Consider the following 18247-nt stretch of genomic DNA (forward strand, 5'->3'; position numbering starts at 1 on the left):
TAGACCTTCATCCGCTCGACTGAAGAGCCCCTTATTAAATATTTGCTCCCTCACAAGGGCCTATCTAATGCACAGCCAGAGACTCAGGTGTGAGCGCCAGCTAAGGGCTATTAAACACAGCACTTCCCGGTGCTGAACTTGGTTATACTGTGTAGCATCCCCTTGGGGTGGGCAGCCGCTGGGACCCCAGGTCAGTGACTGGCCTTGGCAGCATCTGTGCTGAGCTGTCCCACGGTACTCTACCCTGGCAAACCCAGGTGCCGATCACCCAGCCACCACCTCACGGATTGCCCTGCTCCCCCAAACTGGTTTTGCTATTGAAAGTGGAGTCTGAAAAGATCGCAGGTCACATCGCAGACCTCAGAGCCCTGCAGCATTGGCCTCTGGCTTGATTTGAAATCATGGCCCATGGAGAGGGGAGGATATTTCATTTGTTATCGTTATTCTCTATTGAATGTCATCTTGGCTGGTGAGCTGGTGCGGGGCCCTCCTTCCTGAATCAAGTACAGGACAGTCAAAGAGACATTAAAGCCTTCCCTGGTGTGTGCTGTGTCAGGGTGACAGTTTGGGAAATCGGTCTCGGTACAGCTTATTAACTCACATTTGATTGTGTGAACTCCCTGTATCCTTGTCTTTGGGCTCACACTCCTTGTGCTAAGGTACAGCAGGCTGGGGCGGGGGCCTCTGTCTATAAAAAGGTTGGTCATTGAAGACTATCAGCACCTAACGAGATTTTGCCCAGGCAGAAGAAATCAGTAACGGTCTTCTTCTCCAGCTTCTCTGCAGAGGGGATCTTGGAAGGATTGGAACCTCCCCAGAAGAGGGACCAGAGATGAAATATGGTCCAGCTATTTAAAAACACAGAGACTGGATGAGTCTGAGAGACAGAAAAAGCTGGGGCAGGAGAGAGGCACAAAGGTGGCAGAAGAGACTCCGGTTGCACGGCTACATATCTACTTAAGACAGCACAAGAGACACCCAGATTTGGGTAAAAATAATACAACACCTGTACGCTATTTCCTCCATCAGTGTCCTCATCACCCTGGAGAATTCTTCGTGGTTTGGTCTGACCCTGCTATGGTGTCTAAAATCCACCTCCTGCAATTCACGGCTTCTCCTCCAGCTGGAGTCCGTCTCTCTGCTGCAGCCATAGCCCTGCAAACAAAGAGTCCCCTCACCTTCTCTTGTGCCTCTCTCTTCGTCCAGCTTCTTCTGTTTCTCTGACTCATCCAGGCTCGGTGTGTTTAAAGGCTCTAGTGTCTCATTAACCATCCTCTAAGTGATATAGGAAGGAAGGCCCCGTATCAGGTCACCAGCCAGCTCTCCATGGAGCTCGGTCTGATAGCCAGGGCACCAGGAGAAAACCTTAGGTCCCTTTATGAACAAAGAGCTGGAGCAGCCTGTCCCGGATCAGTTTGGTCCTCATCCCATAGATGATGGGATTTAGCATGGGGGGCACCAGGAGGTACATGTTGGCAGTGATGACGTGGAAATGCAGAGGCACATTGTGGCCAAACCGGTGCGTGAGGAAAGAGAAGAGAGCTGGGATGTAAAAGGCTAAGATGACACAGAGATGGGAGCTGCATGTACCAAAAGTCTTGAGCCGGGCGTCCTTAGTGGAGAGACTGAAGATGGCCCTGAGGATCTGAGTATAGGAGAAGGTGATAAAAGATATATCCAGCCCATTGACTAAGAATATCACCAAAAGGCTGTAGTAGCTGCTGAGGCGGATGTCGGCGCAGGCCAGCTTCACCACAGCTAGGTGCTCACAGTACGTGTGGGCGATGACGTTGGTACTGCAGTAAGGCCACCTCCTTGCCATGAAGGGATGGGGCAGTACGAGCAGGCCACCCCGCAGCAGTACGGCCAGCCCAATCTTGGCCACGACGGGGTTTGTCAGGATGGTGGAATGTCTCAGGGGATCGCAGATGGCCACGTAGCGATCCAAAGCCAGGGCCACGAAGATCCCAGACTCCATCACTGAGAAGCAGTGAATGAAGTACAGCTGGGTGAGGCAGGCACTGAACTCGATCTCCCTGGAATTGAACCAGAAGATGCCCAGCGTTTTGGGCAGAGTGGCCGTAGACAGGACCAGGTCGATGACAGCCAGCATGCAGAGGAAATAGTACATGGGCGCATGGAGGCTCGTCTCCATCCTCACGATCAGCAGGATGGTGAAGTTCCCCAAGATGGCTATGGCATACATGGCGCAGAAGGAGATGGAGATCCAGACATGTGCCGCCTCCAGCCCAGGAATGCCCAGTAGGATGAAGGAAGAGGGGTTGTTGAAGTCGGTTGTGTTGGAATCTGACATGGCGTAGGGGAGAAGGTGTCCAACTCTGAGGCAGAACAGTGTCTTCTGCATGTACCGAGGCTTCCCCTGAACTCCTTTATGTGCCCAGGATCTAAGGTGATGGTCGCAGTGCAAAGTTCTGGATGGAGAGACAGTGTTATAATGAGGCAATACATGCAGAATGGGTGGCTGTTCTCATGGGGAACCATGTAGCCTTTTATTTTTATTTAAGGTATATTTAGTGATGTAGTATTACAACATCGGTGGGTTGAACTCTGGTGGCTACTGTATCAAGTTCAACAAAGATATCTCTGCTTGTTTCGGATCCCCAGAGCTCACAGGAACACATGAAGGCCAAGGCAAGTAACACAGACAGTCACAGGAAGAAAGTATAATAACTTTTATCCATTTTATGAAAGTTACCAACAAAGTTGGGAATGTCACAGCATAAACAACTCCTAGAGTCATGCACAAACCAGTTGCACGTATAGATATACTCCTCTCCTCCTAGCTACTGTTAGGGACTGACAGGTCTCTCAAGGATTGAACGTCAGTAGAGGGATGTATACTGCTTGAGATTTCCTATAGTAAGTTCATTTTTTTACATCTCGGCATGGTCAGTTTATACTATGATTTTTGACTATCTGTGCACATCCACAAATATGTCAACCCTATTTCTCCTTATTGGTCTGGTGTCCCCAAAAACCTGAGGTACCCCGTTTTCTAGAGGTTGTGTCTAGTTCCTCTTAGTCTCATTTGCATTACATCTTTGCCCATAATCTTACGGTATCAGGCTATTCTTGAGTCACTTACTTATGTCAGCCTTTCTTTATGCTAAGGCCTAAAATTTCTAAGCTAAAATCTTCCAGGCTTCTGCCTCTAGGTCTTACATTTCAGCCCTCTTTACGTAGGTACCCAATACATAATGATCCCTTGTGACTACTGATCAGCCTTATACTTCTAGAACCCGATCATTGAACTCTGTTTAGGATTCAGTGAGTATCTATGACATAATATGTTTGTTAAACATAGCTTCACACAAAAAATGAAGGATAAATGGAAACCCTTGGCCACAAACAGATCGGTCAACCCTAACCCAAACATTAGCCCTAACCACACACACAGGAAAAGGACATTTTAATTATTCAGAGAAATAAATTATAAGTAACTGATCCCATAATGCCAGTTCCATCTTGGATGGTGTCTCCTGAGTCACAATTTCCTACAGTGTGGTGTGAGAAACTCTAACACATGCGGAGAGACCGAAAAGTCTGGAACTGTTGCGTTTAGAGAAGAGACAAAGAAGGGGGCATGTGATAGAGGAGAACAATATAGAAGAAATGGGGAAAAGGGAAAACAGATAGCGAGCAACACACCTGAGACGTTATGAAAGTGGACAAGGGACGATAAAGACATCAGGGAAAAATCCATGTTTGTCAGGACTAAGGATAACAAAAAGGAGGTTACAAAGTAAATTCAGAACAAAAGAAATCCTCACAAAGGTACAAGCCAATTACCAAAGGGAGAAAGAACACTAATACTTTAAAGTCCATTAACAATCCAGGAGGATGTTAAGCAGCATTTACTAGGGAATAAACATTCTTAAATGAACAGGGCTGGAAATGTTGCACCAGTGGGCAAAAGAGGTGGCTGAGGAAGTCCTCTGACCCACTTATGTCAATGTTTAACAAATCTTGAAATACTGTGGAAATTCCAGACGTCTGGAAGTGTGCTAATAGATTGCCAATATTCCAGAAGGCTGAGCGGGATGACCCAGGTAACTATAGGTTGGTTAGCCTGACATCAATCCTGGGCAAAACAATGGAAACATTGATATGGGATTAAATAGAAATAGAAACAAAGGGTAGGAATAGAATTAATGCCAGTCAACAGGTTTATGGAAAAAAGGTCTTCTCAAACAAACCTGACTTCATCCTTTAATGAGAGTACAAGTTTGGTTAATCAAGGGAACCACAGAGATACAACAGACTTCGCTTTCTCTGAGGCATTTGATTTAGCAGGGTAAAACATTCAGATAAAAAAATTAACATTATACACTAGCAATAGAGCACATGGTAAATGGACTAACACTGGCTAACGGACAGATCTCAGACAACAGGTGTAAATGGGACATTATCAGTGAACAGGGTTGTGCCTAGTGAAATTCTGCAAGGATCAGTTTCAGGCCCGATGCTATTCCACATTTTCATCAGTTAACTGGAAGTAAATATAAAATCATTCCAGGCAAAAATTGTGAAGGACACAAAGCTTGGCAGAGAGCTTAAAGTGCTGAGGAAAGGGCATGGCCATTGAAACAAAATGTTTTAATACAGCAGAATGCAAAATGCAAAACTATCATCTCGGAATAGGGAATGCAGGCCTCACTTACAGAATAGAGGACTTAATAATAGAAACCAGTGACCCCTAAAAAGGGGTCAAAGTGGACAACCAACTCATCGTGAACGCCTAGTGTGATGCTGTGGCAAAAAAGGCTAATGTGATCCTTGGATGTATAAATGGAATTAGTGAGTGGGAGGAGGGGAATGATTTATCTCTGTCTGTGGCATTGGTGAAACTGATGCTGGCATATTGCATCCTGTTCTAGTGTCCACATTTCAGAAAAGGATGTTGAAACATTGCAGAGGGTGCAGAAAAGAGCCACAAAAATGATTCATGGGCTGGAGAAAATGCCTGCAGTGAGAGATTTAGAAAGCTCAATCTACTTCTCTTATGAAAAAGACAGTCAAGAGGAGACTTGATTGTAAAAGTAGTTTCATGGGAAGAATACCGGGGATAATAAGAGGATCTTTCTGTCTCGTGGGCTGGCTTGGGGGGGGGGGGGAAGAGGGGGAGGGTGTTTACTGTATTATATAACATCAAGATGTCAAAATCATAATGATTCATTTCAGATATGCCATATCAGGTACTGTTAGAAAGGATGTAATGCGCTGAGAAAGATGGCAATACTTATGTTCATGTGTTATGTCTGTATTGGAAGTTATGGGCATATTTGGTGTACCTGTGTTTCAAACTACGTTGTGTAAGACACACCCCAGACAGAGAGGTGGCAGGACAATAGCCCGCTTAATGGCCCATCAAAACCTTTACAGAAGCAAAGGGCCCAGGAAGAAACTAAAGGCATAGCTGAAGAGTTACCAGGATTGGCCCATGTGACTCTGGACTCCATTTTAGTTCTTGTAACATTCCACAGGCCCCATGGCACAGGACAGAGGGTATATAAGGCCAAGCCACATTTTGTCTTTGTTCCTGTCAAGCTGCAGACACACACCTACCTCTGGATCAATTCATTGTGCAACTGAACGGAAAGACTGAGGCCCATCCAGGTACTGGATGTGTACCAGAGGAACTGTACAAGCCTGCAACTCCACAATTCTCTCAGACACTTGATGTATATGGACTTTCAATCATTTGTATGTATCTGATTTGCTTTAATCCTTTAACATTTCTCTTATGGTTTCTTTCTTTCTTTTTACAATAAACCTTTAGTTTTAGTTACCAAAAGATTGGCTGCCAGCGTGGTATTTTAGGTAAGATCTAAACTTATATTGAACTGGTGCTGTGGCATAGAGCATAGAGTTTAAATAACTGGTCTCTTTACTGGACTCAGTGCTGATTTGGAAGCCAGAGGATGAAATGCAGTAAAGGGGGCTGTGTGCATTTATATACTGGCTTCTGTGGGGATTCAGAAGTGCAGTTTGTGGCTGGTTGGGAAGTCTGGCTTCAGTGTCACCCACCAGTGCTGGGAGAATCTGCTCTCCATTTGCAGCCTGCCCTGACCTTGGCATTTTCAGGTGGCTACCCTGGGCACGGGTCGTATCACAGTGGCGTAGTCTTAGCAGGACCCACAGAACCAGAACATTTGGGTTTTGGATCAGAACCTCACGCTATTCCAAATTTTAAAATTTGACATTGAGAGTGTTAAAGGTTAAAGTTAGTCAAGATGAGTGAGCAGAGATCACATGATGTTATGAGCGCAGAACAGCTGAAACAGTTATGCAAAGAGAGAAAATTAGCTCTTAAAGGATATATCTCAAAACAGAAGATGAGAGATCTGCTCAGAGACAATGACTGGGAAATAGAATCCCTGCCCTGCCCTGACCTGACCTTAGCATTTTCAGGTGGCTACCCTGGGCATGGGACAAGTCACACTTTCATCAAGCAGAGAAAGGCAGAGCGAGACCCTTTCGCTGGAAGCTGAAGCCCAAAAAACTCCAATTCAAGAAAAGGACCAAAAGTTTATCATAGCATGATTAATCGTTGGAACTAACTTGAAGGGACATGGGGGATACACCTACTCTTCATGTCGTCACATCAAGACTGGATGCCTTTCTGGAAGATATTCTTAAGGGCTTCTCTACACTTAAAATGCTACAGTGGTTCCACAGTAGCACTTCAGTGTAGACACTGCCTATGCTGACTGGAGGGATTCTCCCATCAGCATGGGTAATCCATCCCCCTGAGAGGTGGTAGATAAGTGATGAAAGAATTCTTCCATCTACCTCATACTGTCTACACTGGAAGTTCAGTTCATCTAGGTATGTCTCTCAGGGATGTGGATTTCTTTGCTGTTGCAAGAAGAGAAAAGAGGTGATAGTACCGTTCTACTCAGCATTGGTTAGGGCTCACCTGGAGTACTGAGTTCAATGTGGTCACTGTAGCACGGTCTGGCCCTGTGGTTGTGGCCCTTCCTCGGGCCCAGGCTTGGAGGAAGGCCACTGCACCTTCCTACAAGGGGAACGTTAGCTCCTGGTATGAGTCTGGTGCCCCAGCCCTGAGGTAGGGCGGGCAGGCAAACAGTCTAGTGCCCTGGTCCTCAGGCAGGGCAGGTGAGCAAGCAATCTATCGCTCCAGCCACCATGATTGTGGTCTTTGGGCCCGAGGGTCCCCGGGCCCGCCCTTCTCCGGCGTACACCATGCCATAAGTACAGCTCAGGGTTGGACATGGAGGGCGGAGGTCTCCTGGTAGGCCATTGACAAAGCATGGGCCCGGCCCCTGGGTCCTTCTCGAGGTTTGTCTGGCCCAGCGAGTGGGCACAGCCAGGCAACCAGCTGCTGCATCTATTGCCGTTGCAACCCCAGCTGCTGGGCTCCCAGGTCCCGGAGCAGCTGCTGTTGCTGGGTGCACAGAATCTGTAGCAGCTGCCGCTGCCATTGTACCTGAGCCGCTTGCTGCTGCTGTTGGGTGAAGGCCCACCCTTTCAGCAGCTTCTCGACCTCCATCTCCGGCCGGTCCCCTGGAAAGGGATTCTGAAGTCTTGTTACCAGGGCAGGCATTCCCCCCTTTGCGTCGGCAGGGGGGGCGATGCCTGCATTCTCCACCATGTGTAGCACAGGGTCCGGTCTGGCCCCGTGGTTGTGGCCCTTCCTCAGGCCCAGGCTTGGAGGAAGGCCACTGCACCATCTTACAAGGGGAATGTTAGCGCCTGGTATGAATCTGGTGCCCCGGTCCTCAGGCAGGGCGGGCGAGCGAGCAGTGTCCTCGGGTCAGTAGAGCAGGGGACGATAATCACTTCCTGGGTGGCGAGGACAAGGGGGAGGGGAGGAGGACGCAGGCCCACCCAACTCCATTGTGTTCCAGCCCAGGGCCCTAGCAGTGGCAAAGGCGTTGCCACTGAGTCGGCGGGGCTCCTGCCGCAACACGCCGACGGGGGCTTGACCCTGTCTCAGCCACAGCTATGGCTATGGCTGTCCCTGGGCCACTTCCTCCCCAGGTACCTGTGTCGGCCGGGTCCTCGGGGTTTCTGGGGTGCACGGCCCGTTGCAGGCCCACTAGACTCTCCTCGTCCACCGGCGGCAGGGCGAGGAGCTCCTCGGCGGGGGCAGCTCCTCTAGGTCACCGAGTTCCTGGGGTTCAGCGACAGGAAGCTCCTCCAGGTCGGGGCTGGCCTCGGAGGGGATTTCCCAGCCCTCAGGCTCGGGAGGCTCGGTCCAGTCTTTGGGGCCTGTAGGCCTCGGCCAGTCTAGGGGGCCTGGAGGCACTATCCAACCCTTAGAGGTTGGCTGCTTGGGCTGTTCCCGGGGCCTCTGCTCCGGGAGGCGCTCGCTTGAGGCAGCGGCCCAGCCCAGTTCAGGCCTTTGCTGCAGCCGGCCAGACGGACAGCACGTTTGCCTCCAGCGGCGGCTTGTCTGCTACCAAGTCTTGCTACACCCCTCTGTTGCCGGACTGGCCGGCCAGTGGGACCTATCGCTGGCCGGCTCCCCAGTTGCCGGGCAGACTGAACTGCCGGTTCTTTCACTGTCCGCCCCCATGGTTGTGGTATGTTTAGATTGAGATGGTCGGTTTTCGAGTAAATCTCAGAAAAAACAAGTAATGTGTACCTGTGAATTGTGAGTTGAAAGTGTCTTCCCTGGGAATGCCCCTGTCAGGTAGCTGTATCATACATCTCTCTCACACCAGCATCTGCAACAACATCCCACGCCGAGAGCTGACACAGGGCAAGTGCTCCAGGCAGGATGGAAACGGGTTTATAACATAGCTCTGGGCAATCCCAGTGGGGTTCCTAGGCTGCAGACAGGAGACACCAGCCAATGTCTCTCCATCTCTGCGCATCTGTGTTATTTATCCATCTGTAGGAGTAAACAGCAATTAAGGGTCCTTCCCAAAGGAAGAGGAGAACTCCCGGTCTCCCTGCTGAGTCAGAGAAGAATTGGCTGCTCAGTGTACTTGTCTACATTTAAACATGATCGTCAATTAGTCAGAGAAGTAGGGATAATAGCTAGATCTCCGTAGGGTCTGACGCCCTGTCAATGCCTGGGATGGATGACTAGCTAGCAGACAGGCAGATCTGGAGAAGGAGATCTGATGCAGGAGAGATATGGACACTTTCTGCAAACACACAGGGCTGTCGCTAAGGGATCAGAGATCAGTAATTCTGTCTAGCGCTAGATTATTAATCTGAATATCATGTGGTACTATGTCAAATGATTTGCAGTGATCTAAGTCTATGACATTTCTGAAGTTACCTTTATCCACCAAAGATGTTGTCACCTAAAAAAAGAAATCACGGCTGTTTGAGATGTCACATTTATTTTGCTGATGACCCTTGCCTCTCCATCAGTCCACAATCAAATGGCCCAGGCTGGTGTATGTGGTTGCTCTAAGTAGTTTTCAGATGCAATGTGAAATTGAAATCTTTATCACTTTACTAAAATGTTACATGGCAGCAGAAGTGACATTGTTAACCCCAGTGTCCTGGTCAAATTTTAACTTGGGTAAACTGAGTCATTCTTTACTGTTGATTGGCTACAGTATTCTTCTTCTCTCTATCCAATTATGTCAGAGGGTCACATCAAGAACTGAAGTCACATTGTGCTGGACACATGAAATGAAGACTTCGTTACAAAAGAAATTCCTCTTCCTGTCCTGTTCTAAACTGTGTACTGGAGGGGAGCTGTGCACTGCTAAACAGCTGCCATGCTCCACGCCACAGGTGGGTGCATCGGACCCTGTTTCTGGTTTGTAAAGCTGTGTGGAACCTTCTGGAGCAACAACATCCCACTGGAACATATCCCACGAGTCCCTAGCTGCCAGTCCCTCGCTTAGTCTGCCTCAGACCTGGCTAGTCAGGCCCACACAGCAGCACAGAGGCCTGGCGCTCTCTCTCTCCGGTGAGTTGGGAGAGAAGAGTTCCAGTTTCGCCACGGATTTGCTGGGGCACCTTAGACAAGTCACTTGCTCACTCTAGGCCCCAGGCTCTCCATGCATTAAATGGAGATTATTATGGCTAGCATGCTGCTACAGAATCAAACACCTTGCAATGGTCTAAGTCTCTTACATGTCCCCAGTTAACAAATTTGGTGGCTAAAGGTATCACCCAAAAAAAGAAATCACGTCTGTTTGACATGTAGGGGAGTGTAGGGGAGCTGTGTGCTGCTAAAGAGCTGCCATGTACCCCCCCAGAGGTGGATGCATCAGACCCTGTTTCTAGTTACTAAAGCTGCTGGAACCCTTCTGGAGCAAGTGGGGCTGTGAGAATGTCAGATCTTCTTTTATGTTCTAAAAAGCCCTGAGTACATCAGCAGCACAGTGTAAATATCAGAGATAGCACAGGACTGAATCCCAGCGAGGAGGGCTGTCCCTGGGCTAGTCCCAGAAGACACGGGGACTCTAAAAACGCCCCCTGGCTGGGCAGTTTTTTCAAAGCCCAGGGAGCTGGTGGCTACACTTGGAAGAAACAACCACGGTCCTGGACGTCCGCGTCCACCTCTCACATTTAAAGAACACTTTCCTCCTCTCTTTGGACAAGGAGCAGGCTCCCTGCAGCCAGACATGCTTTTATCTGCTCTTCCCGTCCTCCCCTGGCTCTAGTGTCCCAGCCGCTTGCCCTGCTAGAACCTGGGCAACGTCCCAGCTTTAGGTGGTGGCAGCTGTAGCACCCTCATGGGACGAGAACATGGTGTGATGCTCTGATTGCATGTGACCATTTCTATCCCTGTTGTGCAGTTGCAGCAAATCTTGGACAAAGTGTATCACGCAGGGTGTCAATGGGAAAGTTACGATTTGCCAAGCATGACTTTCCTGTTTATACGCGTGGATCTCCTTCCCATCTGATGTTATGGATATCGGCCATGGAATGGTATCTTACCCTGCTGTTGTATCCCTGGGTGATGCCCCCGGTAGAAGGTACCTGAAGGGCAGACAGCGATGTGTTGATGGTCTGTCAAGGACACTGAGCTCTCACAATGGGTCACAGGAGAAACTCCTAGTGCCCAAATAGCTCTTCCTGTGCACAGCTCTGCAAGAATATGAGCAATGGCTGCCCCGTGAGTCACCAAGCCGTGCAAGGAGATGTGATCTGCTCATGTGACCCTGGACTCCATCTTGGGACAGTAACTTTGCACAAACAGAGGCTGACAGCTGTGTTTGAGACGGTAAAATTCCACACACAGGGCAAAGGGTATAAAAACCCACTGAGACATCACCATGTTTTGTCTTCATTTCCTGCTGCTTTTCTCTGGGCTGGATTTCTGACAAGGAAGCTCCTTTTATTATTAAACCTTTAGTTTTTAGTTACTAAAGGATTAGCATCAACCTGATACTGGGCCAGGCCTGAGTGATATATTGACCTGGCTAAGTGGCTGATCTATTGAGATTAGAAGACCCCTCTCCGTGATGAAATTGGTTCCAGTAACCACTCCTCATAGAGTCCAGCGTCTGGGTGGTGAGCCCAGATCTGGGTGCCAAAGGACACTGCATTTTTGGCTTCTGGGTAACCAGTGTGTGAGACAGTTCACTTTTCTTACTGGGTTGGTATAATCTAGGGATTGATGAAATACCAATGTGGGGTGAGTCTGCCCTGCTTCTCAGCCGTCTGTCCTGAATCTGGTGTTCTCACATGCGAACGACTGAGGCATGGTGACACGTGGACACAGAGTTCACCATTGATAGCTGTTTCACAGACTATGGTTCACTACTCCCGGGAGGTACCCCCTTTGACAGATGGGGAAACTGAGACAACAGGAAGGAAAGTGCCTTGAGACAGAAACATAGCCACAAGTCCCTGGCTGCACTCCCTTGCTTAGTCTCTCAGACCTGGCTAGTATGGCCCATGCAGCAGCGGCCACCTGGCGCTCTCTCTCTGTGGGTTTCTCTAATGCAGGGGATCTCCCCTGATCTCAATGGAGCTGCACCCATCTACATCAGCTGCGGAATTGGCCCAAATCACTAAAGTAGAGATAAAGCGTCTGCAGAGACTGGTGAGCTGGGAATGAAGAGTTGCAGCTTTACCATGGACTTTACCATGGACTTACTGGGGGACCTTGGCCAGGCTCTCCATGCACTAAATGGAGATTATTGTGGCTGGGGTGCTGCTACCGAAAGGCGCTGAGCAGGGCCTTACAGTCACACACTGCACTGAGCTGGTTCTGTGCAGCACATCGTTTGGCCTCTGTGCACTGTGCAGAATTCCAGGCAGCGAGTGGTCTCTGGTAAACAAGCAAGACAAGACTGAAGACTGAGCTGTGTGGAAACCTATTTTTGTGGCTGTGGTTTGTAGCTGTTTCTTTGAAAACCCCCTCCTGTGTGAGAAGGACTGCAACTCCCTTGATCCCGAGTCAGGGCAGGTGTTTGTCCAGCCAGTTCCTAAACATTTTAGTGATGGGGATTCCACAGCCTCCTTTGGAAGCCTAGTCCAGAGCCTAGCCCATTACTTCACGTCCTACCATCAGTGGACATGGAGAACAGCTGATCACCTCTTTACAACAGCCCTTCACATATTTGAAGACTGTTTTCAGGTCCCCTCTCAGTCTTCTTTTCTCAAGACTAAACATGACCAGTTTCTTTCAGCCTTTCCTCAGAGGTCAGGTTTGCTAAACCTCAACCTTTGATCATTTTTGTTGCTCTCCTCTGGACTCTTCCAATTTGTCCACATCTTTCCTAAATTGTGGTGTCCAGAACTGGACACAGTGCTCCAGCTGGGATCTCACCAGTGCTGAACACAGCGGGACAATTACCTCCTTTGTCTGACATGATACTCCTGTTTATACACCCCAGAATGATGGTAGCCTTTTTTGAAATTGCATCACACTCATATTCAATTTGTGATCCACTATAACCCCAGATCCTTCTCAGCAGTGCTACCACTGAGCCAGTTATGCCCCGGTTTGTAGTTGTGCCTTTGATTTTTCCTTTTCAGTGCAGAGCTTTGCACTTGTCTTTATTGAATTTCAGCTTCCTGATTTCAGATCAACTCTCCAATTCATCAAGTTTGTTTTGATTCTAACTCTGTCCTCCAAAGTGCTGGCGACCGCTCCCAGCTTGCCATCCTCTGCCCGTTCTGTAGGCACCCTCTCCACTCCCCTATCCTAGGAAGCAGCGACTCTAAAAGGACTTAAGGATCATGGTGGAAACCAGCTGAACATGACCTCCGTGTGCCGTGCTGTAGCTAAGTTGACTTCCCCCAGTAGTATAGACATGGCCTAAGAGAACAAGTGCGACCCTACATGTCCAAGCAGGGGTGTGTCAAATGAGAGCAGGAGGGTGGCTTACCACCGTACCTGGTATTAATGAGACTGTGACCCGTTCATGCCCAGGGCATCCACCTGAAAATGCCAAGGTCAGGGCAGGCTGTAAAAGGGGAGCAGATTCTCCCAGCACTGGTGAGTGGCACTAAAGCCAGCCTTCCCAACCAGCCCCCACAGAATCCCCACAGAAGCCAGTATATAAATGCACACAGCCCCCTTTACTTCATTTCAGCTTCTGGCTCCCAAATCAGCACTAGGTCCAGTAAAGAGAGCAGTTATTTAAACTCTCTGCTCTTTACTACAAAGGTTCCCTCTGACCCCCAGGGGTCAGCCACAGCACCAGATCAATATAAGTTTGGATCTTACCTAAAATATCACGCTGGCAGCCAATCCTTTAGTAACTAAAACTAAAGGTTTATTGTAAAAGAAAGAAATAAACCATGAGAGAAATGTTAAAAGATTAGAGCAGTCACAGATATACAAATGATTAAAAGTCCATACACATCAGGTTTCTGGAAGAATTGTGGAGTTGCAGGCTTGTGTAGTCCTCTCTGGTTCACATCCAGTACCTGGATGGGTCTAAGTCCTTCAGTTCAGTTGCAAGATGAATTGATCCAGAGATAGGTGTATGTCTGCAGACTGGACAGGAACAAAAACAAAATGGATTCCGTGGTTTGATTTTATAAACCCCCTCCCCCAGCCATGTGGCCTGTGGACCGTCACAAGACCCAAACTGGAGTCCATAGTCACATGGGCCAATCCTGATGACTCTTCAGGTGTCCTTGGGCCCCTCCCATCTGTGAGTGCCTCAATGGGCCATTTAGCAGGCTATTGTCTTGCTGCCTCTCTTTCTGGGTTTGTCCCAGCCAGCCCAAATTGACATACAGAAACAGCAATACATCCATAACTTTCATTTTACACATAATACATGAACACAAGTATTAGTATCTTACTCAGCACAATATATTCTTTCTAACGGTACCTGACACGATGTATCTCACACGCATTATCATGATTCTGCCATACTGATGTCACACAATTACTAAATGCCCCCCCACTCAAGCCAGCCCACGTGACAGAGACTATCAGTTCACACCGTGCCCACACTTCTAAAGGATTCCCACATCTGCCTGGCACAGGGTTCTCACACCTCCCTCTGAAGCAGCTGGTGCTGGGTCCTTGCAGGAACGGGACGGTGGACTGGCTGGACTCTGGGCCTGGCAATTCCTGCGTTCCTATGTGCAGTGGGAAAATACTGAGCCAAGAGCTACAGGAATGATTCTAGGTCTGGACAGCTGCCCTGGAGTGAGACTGAAGCAGCTTCGCCTATGTAGTTTATCCAAGAGACAGTTAGCAGGTGACTTGTTCATGCTCCGTGCAGAACAGCTGCGCACAGCAAGTGGCTCTGTAACCTCGGGAACAAAATGCAATAGCTGGAAGCTGCAAGCAGGAAAGATTCAGTCTAGAAATAAGGAGCAATTTTTTAACACCAAGGGTCATTATCGGTTGAAACAATTTCCCGAGGGTCGATGGAGGATTGGCATCCCTGGGCCAGCTCCTACATCCAGACTGGCTGATTGCTCAGCAATCTGCTCTCACTCAGACAGACGTTCTGGTCTTGATGCAGGCGGGAAATTCCCTGCCCTGCATTACCCAGCTCAGAGCAGCTGATTATAACAGCCTCTTCTAGCCTTTGAAACTATAAGCCTATGAAACCATGAGTGACTCCATATCACACCCGCACGCCCCCCCATTCACTGCTATGGGCTAGTTCAGACGGGCACCTTCACACAAGATGCTTTCCCTAAACTGAGGTGAACTTGCGCCAAGCCCAGAGTTATCGGGTCCCTGGCCATGCTGTCGCTACATCCCCTAGGCCAGGCGATCTCCCAGGGCAGTCAGCTCCTATGGTACAGATATGTTGAATGCCCGTATTCTGCAGTAGGTCTCTGAGTAGATGGTCCTTTCCGGTGCAGGAAAACCAGCACGGTGTGATGGAATCACCTCATTTTGGAAACCTGGGGTGACCAGCAGCGGCTTCAGAACTTCCAAATGAGGAAATGAACCTTCATAGAGCTGTGGAGAGCTCACACCAACCCTCTGATATCAGGACACTCGAGTCAGGGAAGCCATACTGGTGCAGAATGGGTGGCTTCTGCCCTGTGAAAGCTGACAACACGAGACAGCTATCGGTCCATTGCAAACCACTGTGCGGTTTGAAAGTCCACAGGCGGAGTTGTGGCTGTGTGTATTTGTGGTGCAGTGAACTATTCACAGGTGGTTGCCACAAACAAAGTTTCAGAAATAATAGCTAGATTTTAGAGGCTGGGGTTTCCAAGCTGTGCAGGGGGCACCAATGGTACCCACAGCCCAATATTTTGCGCACCAAAGCGGGTGAGTGAGGATGGGAACCGAAACTCATTCTGCAAGGCTTGGGGCCCACACAGGCAGATTCATGAACACCAACATGGAAATCACTGGAAAGGTTCACACCACTAGGTGCAGAGGAGATTGGGAGTGTACTTGAATGGGGAAAGAAGGGACTTTATTTCTCATAAATGACATGGTTCTCTTCAGTATGTCTGTGCCAACAGTTATTCTGGGGACCCGCAGGCCCACTGCTAGCTTGACTCATGAAAACAAACCCTGACATCAAGGACTCTGGACAAGGGACTTCAGTTACAACCTATTACAACCCTCCAAAACTACTGGTATGGTAGTTCGCTCTATTGGAATTTCCAGGGAGACAATCCTCCCTTGAAAGGACACAGATACAGCCCTCCAATCAAAATAGAATACACAAGCTGATCAGGAACCGTCAATCTGCATTCACCAAGGGAAAGTCAAGTCTGATCAACCTGATTGCTTTCTATGATGAGGTGATTGGCTCTGTGGATGTGGGGAAAGCGGTGGACGTGATATACCTTGACTTTAGCAAAACTTTTGATACGGTCTCTCACAGTATTCTTATCAGCAAGTTAAAGAAGTATGGGTTGGATGAATGGACTATAAAATGGATAGAGAACTGGCTAGAGCATAGGGCTCAACGAGTAGTAATCAATGGCTCTATGTCTAGCTGCAGCCAGTCACAAGCGGAGTGCCCCAAGGGTCGGTCCTGTCGCCGGTTTTGTTCAACATCTTCATTAATGATCTGGAGGATGGGGTAGATTACACCCTCAGCAAGTTTGCGGATGACACTAAGCTGGGGGGAGTGGTAGATACCCTCGAAGTTAGCGAAAGGATACAGAGTGACCTAGACAAATTGGAGGATTGGGCCAAAAGAAATCTGATGAAGTTCAAGAAGGACAAGTGCAGAGTCCTGCACTTAGGACGGAAGAATCCCATGCACAGCTACAGACTGGGGACCGACAGGCTAGGCAACATTTCTGCGGAAAAGGACTTGGGGCTTACAGTGAATAAGAAGCTGGATGTGAGTCAGCAGTGTGCCCTGGTTGTCAAGAAGGCTAATAGCATATTGGGCTGCATTAGTGGGAGCATTGCCAGCAGGACGTGGGAAGTGATTATTCCCCTCTATTCGGCATTGGTGAGACCATATTTGGAGTATTGTGTCCAGTTTTGGGCCCCCCACTACCAAAAGGATGTGGACAAGTTGTAGAGAGTCCAGCGGAGGGCAACAAAAATGATGAGGGGGCTGGAGCACAAGACTTATGAGGAGAGGCTGAGCGAACTAGGCTTGTTTAGTCTGCAGAAGAGAAGAATGAGGGGGGATTTGATAGCAGCCTTTAACTACCTGAAAGGGGGTTCCAGGGAGGATGGGGCTAGGCTGTTCTCAGTGGTGGTAGATGACAGAACAAGGAACAACGGTCTCAAGTTGCAGGGGGGGAGGTCTAGGTTGGACATTAGGAAAAAGTTTTTCCCTAGGAGGGTGGTGAAGCACTGGAATGGGTTACCTAGGGAGGTGGTGGCGGCTCCATCTTTAGAGGTTTTTAAGATGCGGCTTGACAAAGCCCTGGCTGGGATTATTTAGCTGAGGTTAGTCCTGCTTTGAGCAGGGGGTTGGACTAGATACCTCCTAAGGTCCCTTCCTACTCTATGATTCTATTAGAAGATATACGGTATAGAAAAACATTGCTTAGCTTACTAGACTATATATGGTATAAGAAAAACCCTCACAACTCTACAATACTTAACCCTTTTGAGTTAATTATACATCGATTAACATCCTGTCAGAAACATTTACAGACTAAAGCAGCGATCACCAGCCAGCATGGATCCGGTGCTTGCTGGATGGGCAGAGAGGGAGAACTTCACTCGGATCGGACCACAAGCATCCAACTTTATTGACATGCAAACTCAGGGGATTATTTACTTACATAACCTGTAGCACATCCCTCTGTCCGTCAGGGAAGGTCCTTCTGCTCTGTCCAAGAACTGCTAAGAGCTACCTCGGGCTCAGGCACAGAGCGGGGACTCAGTTAGCCCGGTTGCCTGTAAGCCCAGAAGCACCCAACACTTTTACTCTGGGAGCACCCGCATTGGAGGATTTCTGTCCCGTTCGGACTCAGTGTCAGCAGGGGACGGTCCCGCTGTTGTGGGGAACGTTCCTGGCTCACACACGGCCCCGGGGAGTTGGCTGGCAACAGAATCTGAGTCCTCGCCCCCAAGCCCACGCACCCGGCCCCAGCCCCAGCCCCTGCCCCTGTCCAGCTCCGCTCAGCTTGGCTCAGCTCCCTGGGCGTCTCCTCTGCCCCCAACCCCTGTCGGATCTGCTGGGTCTGGCACCATAGACCAGGGGTTGAGCACAGTTGGCACCAGCAGGTCAAGGTTGGACAGAAAGATGTGGACGTGGGGGGAAGAAGCTGTGGCCAGAGTGGTAGCTGAAGAAGGAGAAGAGTGTGGGGCTCTAGAGGATGATGATGATGCCCACATGGGCCCCTCTGGTGCCAAGAGTCGTGTGCCCGGCCCCATGGGAAGGCAGCTGGAAGACGGCCCGTAGGATCAGGGTGTGGG

General features: G+C 49.1%; 1 protein-coding gene across 1 annotated transcript; it reads right to left on the reverse strand.

Annotated features, from left to right (window-relative positions):
* Positions 1-1366: 1366 nt before the first annotated feature.
* Positions 1367-2365, reverse strand: LOC137144226 (olfactory receptor 52R1-like). Its single transcript, XM_067534439.1, has one exon. It carries the CDS (start codon positions 2363-2365, stop codon positions 1367-1369), a length of 999 nt encoding a protein of 332 aa, XP_067390540.1.
* Between the last annotated feature and the right edge of the window lie 15882 nt (positions 2366-18247).

The sequence above is a fragment of the Emydura macquarii genome, unplaced genomic scaffold (genome assembly GCF_026122565.2).
Source record: "Emydura macquarii macquarii isolate MOO-44397 ecotype Brisbane River unplaced genomic scaffold, CSIRO-AGI_Emac_v2 contig_3411, whole genome shotgun sequence".
NCBI classification, from domain to species: Eukaryota; Metazoa; Chordata; order Testudines; family Chelidae; genus Emydura; species Emydura macquarii.